Here is a 19,241-nt window from a genome sequence, read left to right on the forward strand (position 1 = left end):
TTTTAATTGCTTTGAAACCTAGATCCTATCCTACAGAAAGAACTAAAGTTTGTTCGGTTATTTCCTTTCTAAGAGGTGAACCTATGTCATGGGCTCATTCCTTTCTGGAAAACGATGACCCCATTTTAGATTCACTGGATGAATTTTTTGAAGCCATGTCTCTTCTCTATGAAGATCCTAACAAACAAGCTACAGCTGATTTAACAATCAGAACACTACAGCAAAGAAATAGACCCGTTGAAGATTACATTGCTGAATTCAAAAGATGGGCTATAGAAACGCAATGGAATGACATCACATTGCGCAACCAATTTCGAATTGGTTTATCGGAAGCTGTAAAAGATGAATTATCTAGAACAGAACTCCCTACTAATTTGAACGCTCTAATTCGCCTATCAATCAGCATTGACAGAAGATTAAGAGAAAGAAATGCCGAAAAAGCCCTTTCACATTCAAAAGACCGCAAACCTTTCACTCCCTCAAAAGCTCCAGATAAGACTTCCATACCAAGTGAACCTATGGAAATAGGGGCTCCAAAGCCTCCTGACAACCCATCTGAACCAATCGAACCTATGGAAATAGGGATAATAAGAAGTCCCCTCACTCCTGAAGAGAAAAATCGAAGACGTCAATTAAACCTATGCATGTATTGTGCCTCTCAAGTTCATTTAGTCTCTGATTGTCCTTCATTGAAACGGATAAAAGGCAGAAGGCAGTCTCATGCCTCTTCCATCCTAAGTGTACTTCCCTCTACAGCAAATACTCAAATGTCCCCTATCGTTCTTGTATTACAGTGGGACAATAAAAGAATTATAACCAAGGCTGTTATCGATTCCGGTGCAAATGGAGTATTCATCGACTCAGCCTTTGTAACAAAGAATAAAATTCCTTGTGTTCGTAAAAGAACTTCTGTACCTGTTAAAGTGATTGACGGGTCCCTCATCTCATCGGGACCAATACTTCATGAATCCATCCCTCTAAAAGTAACCATCAATCATACTCATACGGAAAGTCTTATATTTGATGTCATCTCATCACCATTATTTCCTATTATATTAGGGATCAACTGGTTAAGGAACCACAACCCTCAAATCTCATGGTTTCCCTTCTCTCTTGCATTTGATTCTGATTATTGCAAGAAAACATGCTTGCAACGTATTCCAATTCTCCAGTCTACGAAAGAACCAGCTAAAACCTCATGTTGTTCTGACACCGAACTGGAGTCTCCTCCTTCTACAGTCATTGGAATCCTATCTTCTCTTATCGACGACGTTAAAGGTCTCAGTGAAGACGCTCTTGAACTTCCTAAATCAAGTAAATTATCCAAGAAAAACGGTCTCTACTATTTTAAAGACCGGATTTATGTACCTCCCTCTTTCAGAATTAAAGTACTTGAAATTTATTCATGATTCTCCTCTGGCAGGTCATCCAGGTATGAAAAAGACCCTTGAATTGTCTAAAAGATACTATTGGTGGCCTCGTCAAGACCAAACTATTGAATCTTATGTCAATTCCTGTTCTGTATGCCAAAGATCCAAACATGTGTCCTTGCTAAAGCCTTATCATCCTGACCCTTTCCAAAGAAATGTCACTACTTCTCCTGATCCCATATTGGTCCAGGGTGAAGAAGAATACGAAATTCAAAGTATACTGGATTCAAGGATCCATCGTGGCTCCTTACAATACCTCATCAGATGGAAAGGATATGGTGTTGATGAAGATACATGGGAAAACTCCTCTGTTGTTCATGCTAATAAATTGATTTCCAAATTTCACAAGCATAACCCTTCTAAGCCAACTCAATAGCACCCAGAGGTTGCTCATTAGAGAGGGGGTACTGTAATGCCTTAACTATGGTATCCTCTTACTTCCTGGTTCCACGGAGCCTAGCCACACCCCTTTATGACACGGTCTGCCTATTTAATCTGACTGCACCAGCTGATCAGGGCTGGATTATTGAACTACGTTCCTTACTCACAACCCGGCTACAACTTCGTTGTGAAAGCCTCTTCTACCAGACCGGACTGAAAGACTCTGCAAAGTTCCCTTCACCTCTCCTCATCCACGACTAAAGATTAAACACTCTTCATACGCCTCTGAGGAGATCTCGGGAACCAGTGTTCTATATGCCGGAAGCTAAGTAAAACCAATGTGATAAGAGTTGCATCTAAAAGCTGTTATTACCTGTCTCCAAAAGTCCTTCGGTAAAAACAATCCCGTTACAGCTAACTTCAACTCATACTTCATATCAGTTATCTGCATCTGTCTTGCTTCAGTTAAAGTATGGAACAGCTATTGTAATTACTTATCACCTAAACCGTTAACTCTACTAAGAGACTCCTTATTGATTCAGTGTCTGCAATTTACTATCGTTTACTCCTTAAAGCTACAGTGCCTGTAATTGTGGACTTCAGTTATCGTTTACTACTTAAAGCTACAGTGCCTGTAACTGTGGACTTCAGTTATCATTTACTACTTAAAGCTACAGTGCCTGTAATTGTGGACTTCAGTTATCGTTTACTACTTAAAGCTACAGTACCTGTAAATTGGAATTAAAGTCTTTACCTTTTACTTTCTTTAATAAATATTCAAACTATACGAAATCTGCAGTTGTGTTCCTTCATAACAAATGTTTAGACGTGACATGTGCAGTCCTACTGTAGAGCCTGTGATACCTGTCAAACAATAGGGAAAAGGGGGGATCACCCTAGGGCCAAGTTAAGACCCCTACCTATAATTGACGAGCCATTCTACCGGGTAGCAGTAGACCTGGTGGGGCCTCTCAGCAAACCCAGCTCCTCCGGGAAGCGCTACATACTCACGGTGGTGGACTATGCCACCAGATACCCTGAGGCGGTGGCGCTCTCCAACATTTAGGCGGAGACAGTAACTCAACAGTTGTGGCAGAGCTGCGGGGTTAAACCCTTATTTAGCTCCCCCTATCACCCACAGACGAATGGTCTCTGTGAACGGTTTAACGGCACGCTTAAGCAAATGCTCACAGCGTTCACAGAGTCCTACGGTCAATGGGAGAAGTTTCTACCTCACCTCCTGTTTGCCTACCGGGAAGTGCCTCAGGCGTCCACTGGGTTCTCCCCCTTCGAACTCCTCTACGGGAGAAAAGTTCGGGGACCCCTGGACCTCATACGAGAGCACTGGGAGGGCAACACAGGAGAGGAGGGAGTCCCAGTCCTGCCATACGTGCTGGAGTTTCGGGACCGCCTGCAAGCTCTCACCGAGTCCGTTCGGGAGAACTTGCGGGCGGCCCAGAAGCGCCAGAAACAATGGTATGACCACGGGACAAGAGATAGGAACCTGGAAATAGGGCAAAAGGTACTAGCTCTCAGACCATCCAAAAAGAACAAGCTCCAGGCAGCCTGGCAGGGGCTATTTAAAATAGTAGAGAAGATTAGCGACACCACGTATATCGTGGCCAAATGTTCGGATGAAAGGGTAAGACGGGCCTTTCATGTAAACATGTTGAAACCCTATCACGGACGCTCTGAAGATGTGGCTGCCATATGCGCCCCATCCACGGATGATAGTGAGGGACTCCCTTTACCGGACCTACTAGCCACTAACCCCGGGACGGTAGAACAAGTTGGGTTAGGAGACAAGCTAGACCTCCCCCAGCAGGCAGACGCTAAGCACCTGCTACAGGAATACGGTGGGCTATTCTCCTCTCTACCCGGATACACGTCCGCCGCAGTACACCGGGTAGAGACCCAGGGGGAAAACCCCTTGAGACAGCAGCCCTATCGTATACCAGCAGCAGTACGCACGAGCATGTGGAAGGAACTCCAAGAAATGCTCGAACTAGGGGTTATTGAGGCTTCCCAAAGTCCCTGGGCGTCTCCGGTAGTGTTAGTACCGAAGCGAGACGGCACGACTCGCTTCTGTATTGACTACCGGAAACTGAACGACAGGACAATCACGGATGCCTACCCTATGCCACGGATCGACGAATTGCTTGATCGCATGGCTAGTGGACACTTCCTGACTACCCTAGACCTGTGTAAAGGCTATTGGCAAATTCCACTAGACCCGGCTGCCATCCCTAAGTCAGCATTCGTCACCCCATTCGGGCTATACCAATTTAAGGTTATGCCGTTTGGGATGAAGAATGCCCCGGCTACATTTCAACGGATGGCGGACCGACTTCTGGAAGGAATGCAGGACTTCACATGTGCCTACTTGGATGACATCGCCATCTACAGCGGCACATGGGAAGCTCACCTGGGACACTTGGCTTTGGTATTTAACAAGTTACAGGAAGCCGGCCTTACCCTGAAACCCGAGAAGTGCCATGTGGGCATGGCAGAAGTCCAGTATTTAGGGCATCGGGTAGGTTCGGGTAAGCAGCGGCCCGAGCCCGCCAAAATAGAGGCCATAGCAAATTGGCCCCAACCCCGCACTAAGACCCAGGTACTAGCTTTCTTAGGCACAGCAGGGTACTATCGCAAGTTTGTCCCCGAGTATAGCACTCTAGCCAAGCCCCTCACCGATCTAACCAAAAAAGCCCTACCCAAACAGGTATCGTGGTCCCTGGAGTGTGCAGCAGCGTTTCAAAGTCTTAAGGCAGCTCTGAGCAAAGCTCCAGTATTGGCGGCCCCAGACCCTAATAAGACATTTCTCGTTCACACAGATGCCTCCATGTTTGGGCTGGGAGCCGTGCTGAGCCAGGTGGGGGAAGATGGCATGGAACACTCGGTGGCATACCTCAGTCGGAAGTTACTACCTCGGGAGGTCAGCTATGCCACCGTGGAAAAGGAATGCTTGGCGTTGGTATGGGCCTTAAAGAAGCTCCAACCATACCTCTACGGCCGAGCCTTTACGTTACTAACTGATCACAACCCCCTCATTTGGCTCAACCGAGTCTCTGGAGACAATCCCCGGTTGCTACGCTGGAGTTTAGCGTTGCAACCATACAATTTTACACTGCAGTACCGTCCGGGCAAACAGAACGGTAATGCGGATGGACTTTCCCGTCAGACGGACTTGGACTCTTAATGCTACCACCCGGACGTCCCCTAGCCAACCCGGCAGGGTCTAGGCGGGTATGCCGACCCATGGAACTAAGGGGGAGTAATGTGAAGAAAAGAGACCTCAGCTGACCTTTTCTTCTATTTTGTGTGTATTTAATTTCCCTTTTCTGCCTATAGTGGATTATTCGTTCGGCAGTTTGCAACTACCGAACCACGACCTCCCTCCTTGCTTGTTGTGATCTGAAGCACCGACAATTAAGTGTTCCCTGGGTGGCCGCTGTTCGTATAGCCGAACGCCACGAGGAAAAGAAAACGGCGGCCATCTTGTTCGCACGAGGCGAGTCAGCGGGACTTGGTCGTCGAGTGTCTGGAACTAAAATCGGACACTCGACCGTGCGAAGTACCGCTGAAAACTACCGAACGGCCGGTTCTCCCACTTGCCGAACACCCAGAAGAGCGGCATTCGGTAGTTATGATCGTATGAACCAGGGGAACAATCGCTCCTATGAGCCAGGAGGGTATTTTCGGTATTTTGACCGCTTTCGCCTTTTTCCCCAATTGACCGACCCCACACACTGAATTCGTGGAACTGTTTTGGGCAGGAGCCTCGTGTGTGGTCGGTAAACTAAGACTTCCACACTTTTTAAGAACCCCTGAACCGATCTGGGTGAAATTTGGATATGTTTGCCTCCCAGATCCGGGCTATCAGGGGATATGTATTTTGTGGGGGTACCTTGTGGGGAAAGGGGTGTTCCAATGTTTGGGTAAAATGTGAGCCCTCTGCCTGGAGATAATTGATTTAACCTTTAACTTATCTCACTATCTTCCAGGCAGAGGAAGGGCGTGTATTAAGAAAATACTGTACAGTGATTGGTGATATGTTTGTTTGTTTTGGGAGGTCCTCTTGCATGAGGATCCCCATAAAAGCCAGCCTGTTTCAATAAAGCTTTAGTTCTGTTACACCCTTCATGAAGTCTTGGCTCATGTTTGGGGAAAGGATACTCTAACTACTGGGAAGGATTGTCGGGAAGCTGTACTCATCTCTACCCCCTGCTGGAGCTATGATCACTTATACTCAGCAGCTGGAAAAGGAACAAAGGACCGCAGCACCATCACCCCTGCAGGTCTTAACAAGTGTGTTTACTTTGAATTCCTTTTTGCCCTCTTTTTACAGGCCTACTCGTACGTTGGTTTAGGCACACCCCAACCAACTTTGCTTCTCCTCTACATTCCATTTACATAATAGAGATACCGAGCACAAGTTGGAAGGCCATTTGGCCTGAATTTGTGGGAGTAGTTATGATCTTATATAAACTCTACTCCCTTACTTAGCTTTGCCGCTCAAGCTGTTTTGACCCCACCCACACCCTCCTTTACACATTTCACTTTGTAGGCCCTCTTTTTACAGGCCTACTCGTACGTTGGTTTAGGCACACCCCAACCAACTTTGCTTCTCCTCTACATCCCATTTACAGAATAGAGATTCCGAGCACAAATATAATTGTATAATCCTTTGTCATATTTAGGCACTCTGCACGTTTATTAGTTTTTTTTCACACCACCGTTTTTAGACTGCTAACTTTTAAAAGATAAGTTTTAACATTGAATGGACATTCTGCCATTCGTTATTACACTTCTTCCCTTTACGTTTCCCTACTAACAAAGTGTAACCCACTCCTTAAGGATAATTTGCCTTACTCCTTCTTTTCTCTATTTTTTTGACTACACACAAATACACTCATGTAGTTCAACGTCAACACTACATACAAACCCCACCATTATATATAACCATACCACTGCATTCAAATACCACACAACACACAAATGCATGCTTGCATTTAAACGCCAACACTACACACAAACACACCCCTACATTCACTCACACATACTCTATACAAAAACATGCATACATTCAAACACACAAACTTTACTCAATGCTAAATACATTTAAAACAATTTTGGTTGTTTTTTACATTTAAAGTTAAGGGGGGCAGCCAAAAATAGGACCCGCCCCGGGTGCCAAATGCTCTAGGTATGCCCCTGCCTGTCTGTTGGCTGATAGAATGGAGCTGTTTGCTGACAGAATGGAGCACTGCTCGCTGACAGAATGGAGCTCTGTTCGCTTTGTCTAATGCTACTCATACCAATGAGGTTAATGTCGTGTAAATTTGTTCTAATTCTGAGTTTTGTTCAGGTACCGAGACAAATTTTTTCCCCCTAAAATTTTATGTTTGAATACCCAATTGTTCAAGTAAGGGAGTGTTCCACTTCTGTGGTTCCACTGTATGTGTGTGTGTGTGTGTCTGTGTATATATATCTATCTATATATATATATCCTGGCCATATACATCTACATATACATCCTGGCAGCACTACAATGGGTTACTACTCCTATCCCTAATTATACAGGAATTGTTAATAAAAGAAGGTTATATAAGCCCCCTCCCACCCTTCTTCCGTCAGTCTTTTTGTTCCTGTCCTATTCCTATCCCCTGGGCACACTCTGCCTTCCCCACAGTGTGAGACTCTGGGCACCTTCTGCCTTCCCCATCAGAGGCGGATCTCTAATTAGGCGGTTTAGGCGGCCGCCTAAGGCCTCGCGCTGGCGGGGGCCTCGCGGCCGCCTAAACCGCCTGTGGGCAGAGTGTGTCAGGTCCTCGGTCACTGACCGAGGACCTGACACCAGGATGGGGGCCCGGCGGCTTGCCCGGTATGCCGCCGGGTGCGAGGCCCCTCCTGGCTGCCCGGCCACCATCGCAGACACTGGTCTGCAGCTCCGCAGTGAGAAGAGCTGCAGACCATGTGACTCGCGAGAATTGGCCAATCAGAGCGTTGCCGCGGGTTACCACGGCAACGCTCTGAAATCTCGCGAGACTACACGGTCTGCAGCTCTGCGGAGCTGCAGACCGGGAGCAGTGGCCACCGGACCACCAGGGAGCCCACTGGACCACCAGGGAAAGGTAGGCTCTCCCTCCCCATCACCCCCCACCACACTCAGCCTCACCCCCCCAGTCACCATCACCACACTCAGCCTCACCCCCAGCCTCACCATCCCCTCATCACCCCCACCACCCTCAGCCTCACCACCACCCCCACCCCCTCACCACCACCCTCACCCCCTCACCATCACCCCCACCACCCTCAGCATCACCCCCCAGCCCCCACCACCCTCAGCATCACCCGTCAGCCCCCACCACCTTCACCACCACCCCCATCACCCTCAGCCTCACCCCCAGCCCCCCTCAGCCTCACCCCCCACCCCCCTCAGCATCACCCCCCTCAGCCTCACCCCCACCCCCCTCAGTCTCACCCCCACCACCCTCAGCCTCACCACCCCTCACCACCCCCACCCCCCACCCCCCTCACCATCACCCCCACCACCCTCACCCCCTCACCACCCTCAGCATCACCCCCCTCACCACCCTCAGCATCACCCCTCACCACCCTCAGCATCACCCCCCCACCACCCTCAGCATCACCCCCCCACCACCCTCACCCCCCACCACCCTCAGCCTCACCCCCACCACCTTCAGCATCACCCCCCTCAGCATCACTACCCCTAGCCCCCACCACCCTCAGCATCACCCCCCCCACCACCCTCAGCATCACCCCCCCACCACCCTCAGCCTCACCCCCCACCACCCTCAGCCTCACCCCCCCACCACCCTCAGCCTCACCCCCCACCACCCTCAGCCTCACCATCACCCCCCACCACCCTCAGCCTCACCATCCCCCCACCACCCTCAGCCTCACCCCCACCACCTTCAGCATCACCCCCCTCAGCATCACTACCCCTAGCCCCCACCACCCTCAGCATCACCCCCCCACCACCCTCAGCCTCACCCCCCACCACCCTCAGCCTCACCCCCCACCACCCTCAGCCTCACCATCACCCCCACCACCCTCAGCCTCACCATCCCCCCACCACCCTTAGCCTCACCCCCACCACCTTCAGCATCACCCCCCTCACCATCACCCCCCCACCACCCTCAGCCTCACCCCCCACCACCCTCAGCCTCACCATCACCCCCACCCTCACCATCACCCCCACCACCACCCCCCCACCACCCTCAGCCTCACTACCCCTAGCCCCCACCACCCTCAGCCTCACCCCCCACCACCCTCACCATTACCCCCCACCACCCTCAGCCTCACCACCCCCCACCTCCCTCACCATCACCGCCCTCAGCCTCACCACCCCTAGCCCCCACCACCCTCACCCCCCACCACCCTCAGCCTCACCCCCCACCACCCTCAGCCTCACCCCCACCACCTTCAGCATCACCCCCCTCAGCATCACTACCCCTAGCCCCCACCACCCTCAGCATCACCCCCCCACCACCCTCAGCATCACCCCCCCACCACCCTCAGCCTCACCCCCCACCACCCTCAGCCTCACCCCCCCACCACCCTCAGCCTCACCCCCCACCACCCTCAGCCTCACCATCACCCCCCACCACCCTCAGCCTCACCATCCCCCCACCACCCTCAGCCTCATCCCCACCACCTTCAGCATCACCCCCGTCAGCATCACTACCCCTAGCCCCCACCACCCTCAGCATCACCCCCCCCACCACCCTCAGCATCACCCCCCACCACCCTCAGCCTCACCCCCCACCACCCTCAGCCTCACCCCCCACCACCCTCAGCCTCACCATCACCCCCCACCACCCTCAGCCTCACCATCCCCCCACCACCCTCAGCCTCACCCCCACCACCCTCAGCCTCACCCCCCACCACCCTCAGCCTCACCATCACCCCCACCCTCACCATCACCCCCACCACCACGCCCCCACCACCCTCAGCCTCACTACCCCTAGCCCCCACCACCCTCAGCCTCACCCCCCACCACCCTCACCATTACCCCCCACCACCCTCAGCCTCACCACCCCCCACCTCCCTCACCATCACCGCCCTCAGCCTCACCACCCCTAGCCCCCACCACCCTCAGGCTTAGTGGGGCCTCATGTTTGCGTTTCGCCTAAGTCCTCATAAAGTCTAGAGCCGCCTCTGTTCCCCATAGCATGAGTCCCTGGAAACCCTCTGCCTCCCCCATAGTACGAGTCCCCAGACACCTTCTGCCTCCCCCCACAGTATGAGACCCCCCTCACTCTCACATTACCCCCCTCTCACTCTCACATTATCCCCCCTCTCACTCTCACCATCAACCCCCCGCTCCCTCTCACCATCAACCCCCCGCTCCCTCTCACCATCAACCCCCGCTCCCCTCTCACCATCACCCCCCCTCTCCCTCTCACCATCACCCCCCCTCTCCCTCTCACCATCACCCCCCCTCTCCCTCTCACCATCACCCCCCCTCTCCCTCTCACCATCACCCCCCTCTCCCTCTCACATCACCCCCCCCTCTCCCTCTCACCATCACCCCCCCTCCCTCTCACCATCACCCCCCCTCCCTCTCACCATCACCCCCCCCTCCCTCCCCATCACCCCCCTCTCACCATCACCCCCCCTCTCCCTCTCACCACCACCCCCCCTCCCTCTCACCATCACCCCCCTCTCCCTCTCACCATCACCCCCCTCCCTCTCACCATCACCCCCCCCTCTCCCTCTCACCATCACCCCCCTCTCCCTCTCACCATCACCCCCCCTCTCCCTCTCACCATCACCCCCCTCTCCCTCTCACCATCACCCCCCCTCTCACCATCACCCCCCCTCTCACCATCATCCCCCACACCATCACCCCCCTCTCACATCACCCGCCTCTCCCCCCCCCCATACACACAACACACTTCAAGCAGCTACCCCATACACATAGGGTCTCAGACAAAAACGCAAACATGTTCAGAGACATACATTCACACACACAAGGATATTCTCTGTCAGACACACTCTCAGGCACATACACAGGTAGACAGTGCATCAATGTGTATATGTGACACTTTTTTTTGTTAGTGGGGCCTCATGTTTGCGTTTCGCCTAAGGCCTCATAAAGTCTAGAGCCGCCTCTGTTCCCCATAGCATGAGTCCCTGGAAACCCTCTGCCTCCCCCATAGTACGAGTCCCCAGACACCCTCTGCCTCCCCCCACAGTATGAGACCCCAAGCATTTAGTCTACCACACCAGGCAAGACCCAAGGTGCAGACTGTGCAAAGATGCATCTGAGACAGTCCAGCTCCTAGTAGCCGGATGCAAGATGTTAGCAGGAAGAGCATACACGGAGAGACACAACCAAGTTGCTGGGATTGTGTACTGAAACATCTGCACAGAAAATGGATTGGACCTGCTTAAGTCCAGATGGGAGATACCACAAAGGGTAGTTGAGAATGACAGGGCTAAGATCCTGTGGGACTTCAAGATCCAGACAGACAAGCAAGTGCTGGCCAACCAATCCCGGCATCGTGGTGGTAGACTAGGAACGGAAGACTGCAGTTGTTGTGGATGTGGCAATACCCAGTAGGGTAATATAGCAGTGTGACTGTTCAAATATCCCCACAAAGGGCTTTCATTTGATAAAGCAGACATCCCAGGGTATCTTATATGGTGTATATTGTGCCTTAACTTGTCACCATCTTTTCACCAACTTATGTCAATGTTTGTGGAATGCTTGATAGAGCACTCGGGTCTGTGACTCCTAAGTTGGTGGAGTGGCTTCAACAGATTTTAGGTGGGACATCTGAGATTGCTGTCCAGAAGAGGCCTCTGCTAGAGGACCCTTGAATGAGGAATAAACATACCACCATTTTTTGTATATGTGTGTGTATATATATATATATATATATATATATATATATAATATATACACTGAACAAAATTATAAACGCAACATTTATCCCTGTAAGGATTTCACTTTACCAAAGAATCCTCAGGTACATAGGAGTTGTCCACGCAACTCAGGGGTTTCCGCCCTCAAAATATGTATATGCAGTTTTACTGTGTTGGGGGGTCCGAAAACCAGTCAGTATCTGGTGTGACCACCATTTGCCTCACGCAGTGCAACACATCTCCTTCGCATTGAGTTGATCAGGTTGTTGATTGTGGCCTTTGAAATGTTGGTCCACTCCAATGTCTGTGCGAAGTTGTTGGATATTGGCAGGACCTGGAACATGCAGTCGTATACGCCAATCCAGAGCATTTTGTACAGATCCTTGCAACATGGGGCCGTGCATTGTCATTCTGCAACACGAGGTGATGGTAGTGGATAATTTGGCACAACAATGGGCCTCAGGATCTCATCACGGTATCTTAGTGCATTCAAAATGCCATCAATAAAATACATCTGTGTCCGTTGTCCATAACATATGCCTGCCCATACCATAACCCCAAAACGTTGACAACAGCAAACCGCTCACCTACACAATGCCATACATGCTGTCTGCCATCTGCCCTGTACAGTGAAAAACGGGATTCATCCGTGAAGAGAACACCTCTCCAAAGTGCCAGACTCCATCGTATGTGAGCATATGCCCACTCAAGTTGGTTACGTCGACGAACTGCAGTCAGGTCGAGACACAGATGAGGAAGACGAGCATGCAGATAAGTTACCTTGAGATGGTTTCTGACAGTTTATGCAGAAATTCTTTGGTTATGCAAACCGATTGTTGCAGTAGCTGTCCGGGTGGCTAGTCTCAGACAATCTTGGAGGTGAAGATGCTGGATGTGGATGTCCTGGGCTGGTGTGGTTACATGTGGTCTGCGGTTGTGAGGCCGGTTGGATGTACTGCCAAATTCTCTGAAACGCCTTTGGAGACCGCTTATGGTAGAGAAATTAACATTCAATTCACGGGCAACAGCTCTGGTGGACATTCCTGCAGTCAGCATGCCAATTGCATGCTCCTTCAAAACTTGCTACATCTGTGGCATTGTGCTGTGTGATAAAACTGGACATTTTAGGGTGGCCTTTTATTGTGGCCAGGCTAAGGCACACCTGTGTGCTTGAGGATTCTTTGGTAAAGTGAAATCCTTAAAGCTATACGTTGTCTGACCGGGGGACCCAATGCGAATACGCATTAGATCCCCTATAGGAAAGCATTTCTTCAATGCTTTCCCATGAGGATTTCACTGATGCTGGACGTCCTCATGTGAGGACATCCAGCGTCATTAGGGGACCTAAAGTCCACTAACATCCAGGAGGTTCCTCTATTTGCTGTCTGACTAACAGCCACTAGAGCCAGTCTTACTCCTGCTAGATAAATATTTCAGATTCTCAAAAACTGCAGAGATTTACATTGAGGGACTATGTGGGACAGGGACATTGCACCCAGATCACTTCAATGAGTGACTATACTGTCCTTGTAAAGTAGGGGCTACTTTGTCACAGTATTTTTCCTCCGCTTGACAAAACAGAGCTAGTGCCTTCAAGTTTGTTGTCATTATCCCTAGCCATCACTAACTACAACTGTAGGGCAATCAATCTCTTTCTATGGAGGGTGTCATTGAGTCCTACATAAACCTCACTGCTGTAGTCTCGCACATGCTACAGTGCTGAAGAGGAGCAGAAGAGGATGGTGGCACATGCGAGGGACAACTTCAAGTATATCTTAGCTTTCTGTATCCCCCCCACGGTCACTGGACCCCCCAGCGGCAATGTCACAATCACGGTTTTTTGAAAGTCCTCACGACAGTGACAATGCTGCCGCTCAATGGGGGGTGAGGGCTGAACAACGCAGAAAGGGTGACTACAACCAAAACCAGTGTTTTATGAAAATATAAAGTAATATTTTAGCTGAACCATGTTTTTTTTGTGCATTTGTTGCTGCCTGGTTACCGTTGGGATTGGGATTGTAAATGGTAAAAGGTTGCATTTAGCATGAAAATGTTAACACACTGCATTGAATGAGATGTTCCTTACACTGATAATAGAGCAGGTGGGTGTGGACTGAGTATAGCGCACACACTGCCTGCTGGGACCATAGACATACAATACTGAATACTATGTCTATGGCTGGGACTGGCCAGATGGTAGGAGGAGGAGGAGAGCTCCCAAGCAGGGCTGGTTTCCCACCGGAGGTGTGTGCTGCGACCTAGCGGCGCTCTCTGTCATTGCGTGCTGTGTGTCCGTGTATCACTGCCAGCCGAGGGCCCCGCTCTGTGCCCGTTTCCCGCTTGCAGGTAAGAATTAACACGGCATGTACTGCCATCCTACCCGGGGCTAGCAGGCCGTGTCCAGCCCGGTGTGATAACACTCGGCCGGTCTCCCCTCGACCTGGCATGTCGCGTTAAAACCAGGCCCTTTGCCCAGAGAGCAGAGCCGGGTGTGTGTCTGTCCCGAGCAGCGGTGCGGCCTACCCTGACCGGCTCAATACAGTTACTGTAACCTCGTGTGCCAGCCCTAGCTCTCAAATCGAATGGTAAAACCTCACCCAGAGTGGGAGACCCCGGGCGCCCCCTGCCTCCCCCACAGTGGGAGACCCCGGGCGCCCCCTGCCTCCCCCACAGTGGGAGACCCCGGGCGCCCCCTGCCTCCCCCACTGTGGGAGACCCCGGGCGCCCCCTGCCTCCCCCACTGTGGGAGACCCCGGGCGCCCCCTGCCTCCCCCACTGTGGGAGACCCCGGGCGCCCCCTGCCTCCCCCACTGTGGGAGACCCCGGGCGCCCCCTGCCTCCCCCACTGTGGGAGACCCCGGGCGCCCCCTGCCTCCCCCACTGTGGGAGACCCCGGGCGCCCTCTGCCTCCCCCACTGTGGGAGACCCCGGGCGCCCTCTGCCTCCCCCACTGTGGGAGACCCCGGGCGCCCTCTGCCTCCCCCACGGTGGGAGACCCCGGGCGCCCTCTGCCTCCCCCACGGTGGGAGACCCCGGGCGCCCTCTGCCTCCCCCACTGTGGGAGACCCCGGGCGCCCTCTGCCACCCCCACTGTGGGAGACCCAGGGCGCCCCCCCCCCCCCCCCCCCCACAGTACGAGACCCTGGGGACCCAATGCATGCAGAGGGAGTCATTGTGGGTGGCAGATACTGGCATCGGGTACATATGTTTTAATCCTGGTTGTGTAACAACTTCACTCATACAACCCCCTTCCCCCGAAAAAAAGGATGTTCATTTTTCACATTTAAGCCAAAATACTATCGATTTATTGGAAGGTTACATAAAGAATCTTGTATTCTTTTTGCCAGTGTTTTTTTAATAAACAGAATTATTCTTGAATTAGGAACACTCTCAGCACCATAACAACTGCATCAAAATACTGAGCAGAGTCCTCTTTTAAAGGAACACTATAGTCACCTAAATTACTTTAGCTAAATAAAGCAGATTTAGTGTATAGATCATTCCCCTGCAATTTCACTGTCATTTAGGAATTAAATCACTTTGTTTCTGTTTATGCAGCCCTAGCCACACCTCCCCTGGCTATGATTGACAGAGCCTGCATGAAAAAAAACTGGTTTTACTTTCAAACATATGTAATTTACCTTAAATAATTGTATCTCAATCTCTAAATTGAACTTTAATCACATACAGGATGCTCTTGCAGGGTCTAGCAAGCTATTAACATAGCAGGGGATAATAAAATCTTAATTAAACAGAACTTGCAATAAAGAAAGCCTAAATAGGGCTCTCTTTACAGGAAGTGTTTATGGAAGGCTGTGCAAGTCACATGCCGGGAGGTGTGACTAGGGATCATAAACAAAGGGATTTAACTCCTAAATGGCAGAGGATTGAGCAGTGAGGCTGCAGGGGCATGTTCTATACACCAAAACTGCTTCATTAAGCTAAAGTTGTTCAGGTGACTATAGTGTCCCTTTAAGGTGTTCAATGGCAAGGTAGGGAGTGGTATTTTTTTGGGGGTAGAGACATTATGCATGTAGTAGTATTTTGATTTTCGTTCTGTCCATTTCTGGTAAAGATTCATGACAACTTTTTTTTTTTTTGTTTTGTTTAGGAAATAAAGTGGAATATGTCTTACAGAACTGGCCGTTATGAAGAGCGTTTGTTGTACAAATGTGAGGTAAGTATTTATAGATGTGGCTTTGTCAACTCAAATTTGCCTTTCTCATATTGCTTTATCTTCTCTTGCTCTGTGGAATACAGGTAGTTCCTGATTTTACGAACTAATTGGTTTAGAAGCCTAGTTAATAAAGTGAGAACTAATTTCCCATAGACCGCAATGTAATTAACATAGGTTCCGTTCCTTAAGTACAAATACAAAATGAAAGCATAGCAAATACATATATATTGTAGGAACATTAAAGGAATACATACCATATTGAAATCTTCATCAGTCATCTTCCTTTCTCAATGACATGTTGAACTCTAGGTGAAAGTTTAGGATCCAGTGATCATCAGTCAGTGTGGTTCAATATAAGAACAGTGACTGAGTAACACCACACAAAAACAAAAGTTTTAGACTTTTAACCCCTTAAGGACTGAGCCAAATGTACAAGTTGTGAACGAAACAAAATGTAAACAAAACCTGGCATTTGCGCTATATGTCTGTCCAACCGTAATGCACCTCTTTCATATTAAATGCACCCCCCCTTATTATATATAATTTTATTCAGGGGAAACAGGGCTTTCATTTAATATCAAATATTTAGCAATGAAACACATGGGAGAAAATAAGAAATGTTATTTTTTTTAGTTCATGACATTTTAACTGTGAATGTCATAATACTGTTTGCTTTTACTGCAATAAAATACACGTATTTGTATTCAGCAAAGTCTCACGTGTATAATAGTACCCCCTATGTACAGGTTTTATGGTGTTTTGGGAAGTTACAGGGTTAAATATAGCGTGTTACATTTGGAATTGAAATTCACCAGATTGGTTACGTTTGAGACTGTATAGTAGCCCAGGAAATAAATTTACACCCATAATGGCATACCATTTGCAAAAGTAGACAACCCAAGGTATTGCAAATGGGGTATGTCCAGTCTTTTTTAGTAGCCATTTGGTCACAAACACTGGCCAAAGTTAGCGTTAGTATTTGTTTGTGTGTGAAAAATGCAAAACACGCCAATTTTGGCAAGTGTTTGTGACTAAGTGGCTACTAAAAAAGACTGGGCATACCCCATTTGCAATACCTTGGGTTGTCTACTATTGCAAATAGTATGCCATCATAGGGGTAATTTTCATTCTTGGGCTACCATAGGGTCATAAAGGCAACGTAAGCAATCTGGCGAATTTTAATGGGAAAAAAATGAAACACAAGCCTTATATTTGACGCTGTAACTTTTGAAAACACCATAAAACCTGTACATGAAGGGTACTGTTGTACTCGGGAGACTTCGCTGAACACAAATATTTGTGCTTCAAAGCAGTAAAAAGTATTGCAGCAATAATATCGTCCGTGTAAGTGCTTTTTGTGCGTGAAAAATGCAAAAAACTTCACTTTTACTGGCGATATCATCGTTGTAATACATTTTACTGTTTTGAAACACTAATATTTGTGTTCAGCGAAGTCTCCCGAGTAAAACAGTACCCCCCATGTACAGGTTTTATGGTGTCTTGGAAAGTTATAGGGTTAAATATAGTGCTAGCGTATTAAATTCCCTATACTTTCGGCATGGGATGTCAGGCAGGTCCTGCTAATTGTAATTAATTAGGATACCTAATTATGTAAAATTATTACATAAATATATGTGTAGAATTAATGTGTATATTATTTCGTTCTACGTGTATTTTGATATAAATATATATATATATATATATATATATTATCACAATACAGTTAGAACGAAATAAAACACATCTATATATTTTTTAATGTTTTATTTTTAATTATTTTTTTAAATTTTTTTTTACGTATTTACATTTTTTTTTTAATATAATATATATATAATATATATATATATATATATATATATACATATATATTTAATCAGTATCAGTCTACGTGTAGTTTGATATTAATATATATATTTATAATTATATATATTAATATTAAAATACACCTAGACTGTGTGTGTGTGTGTGTGTGTATATGTGTATATATATATACTTAGAATATATATATATATATATATATATATATATATATTTTTTTTTTTTTTACACTTATTTTAAGTTATTTTATTTTATTTGATTTCAGCCAGCAGGGGGACCAACTGTCATTACAGTTAGTCCCCCTGCTGGCATTGCTGCAGCCAGCTATCCCGGCCATGTGATTGTGAGGACCTCACTCTCACATGGCCCGGGGGGGCTGAAGAGGACGGAGGTGCCGCGGGGGTAAGTTACAAAAAAACGGAGGGTGTACTATTACGCCCCGCGGCGTTTAGAGCCGCTTTTGAAAGGACGTAATAGTACGCCCTCCGGTCTTAAGGGGTTAAAAAAACAGACTTTTCTAAAATTAGAATATGTGTGAAAGAGTCAGACTGCAGCAGTTTAAATGGAGTCCAAGAGAAATGGGATTATTTAAAAGTTGCTCTGCTGAAGGCAACAGAAAATCTTATTAGGCTTGTCAGTAAAAGTAAAAAATTTAAAGGATCACTATAGTGTCGGGAAAACAAACCCGTTTTCCTGACACTGTCATCCTTGGGGGACCCTCACCATCAGGGTCCCCCTCCCGCTGAGCTAAAGGGGTTAAAACCCCTTCAGCCACTTACCTTATTCCAGCTCCGGGCTCCCTCGGCGCTGGTGACTTCTCCTCCCTTGCTGACGTCCACTCCCTCTGCCGACGTCAGCGGATCTGACAATCTGTCAATAGGAAAGCATTTCTGCTTTCCTATGGACGCTCTGCGCGATGGAGGCATAATATGTCTCCAGCATCGCAGATGCGCCTCTAGTGGCTGTTCGGAAGACAGCCACTAGAGGCTGGCTTAAAGCTGCAATTTAAACATAGCAGTTTCTCTGAAACTGCTATGTTTGCATCTGCAGGGTTAAAACCTGAGGGACATTGCACCCAGACCACTTAATTGAGCTGAAGTGGTCTGGTTGACTATAGTGTCCCTTTAAGAAACCACTGTGGTACTCTGCAGATGTGGCCAAAATAGTAAAAAACTAGAAGCTAGCATTTAGTAATTATAACAAAAAAACAGTGAGGAAGACAGAATGATCTATAAGATTAGGCAGAAAGAGGCTAAATGAGAAAAGGAAAGGAAAAACAAGGATTAGTTAGATTAAAAACAAAAGAAGGTATCTAGAAGAGGATAAAGGTCTAGCTGACTGCCTCAATTAATATTTTTGTTCAGTATTTAATTAAAAATGAAAATGAAGGAAAGGGACCTCAGTTAAGAAAAAGGACAAATTAGTTATTTGTTACATGTGAGTTTAGAGGAAGAGGTTCTATTTCAACTATCAAAAGTTAAGACAAATAAGTCAGTGGGACCTGATGGAACACACCCAAAGTTATTTAAAGAGCTTAG

General features: G+C 48.3%; 1 protein-coding gene across 1 annotated transcript in view; it reads left to right on the top strand.

The window, feature by feature from the left end:
• Positions 1–13,955: 13,955 nt before the first annotated feature.
• Positions 13,956–19,241, top strand: part of LOC134608801 (uncharacterized) — a 60,608-nt gene continuing 55,322 nt past the window's right edge. The window contains exons 1-2 of the mRNA XM_063451910.1: positions 13,956–14,054; positions 15,820–15,885. Coding sequence (XP_063307980.1) covers positions 15,835–15,885 — 51 coding nt within the window. The 5' untranslated portion in view covers positions 13,956–14,054; positions 15,820–15,834. The remainder of the gene's footprint in view (positions 14,055–15,819; positions 15,886–19,241) is intronic.

The sequence above is a fragment of the Pelobates fuscus genome, chromosome 4 (genome assembly GCF_036172605.1).
Source record: "Pelobates fuscus isolate aPelFus1 chromosome 4, aPelFus1.pri, whole genome shotgun sequence".
Classification (NCBI taxonomy): domain Eukaryota; kingdom Metazoa; phylum Chordata; class Amphibia; order Anura; family Pelobatidae; genus Pelobates; species Pelobates fuscus.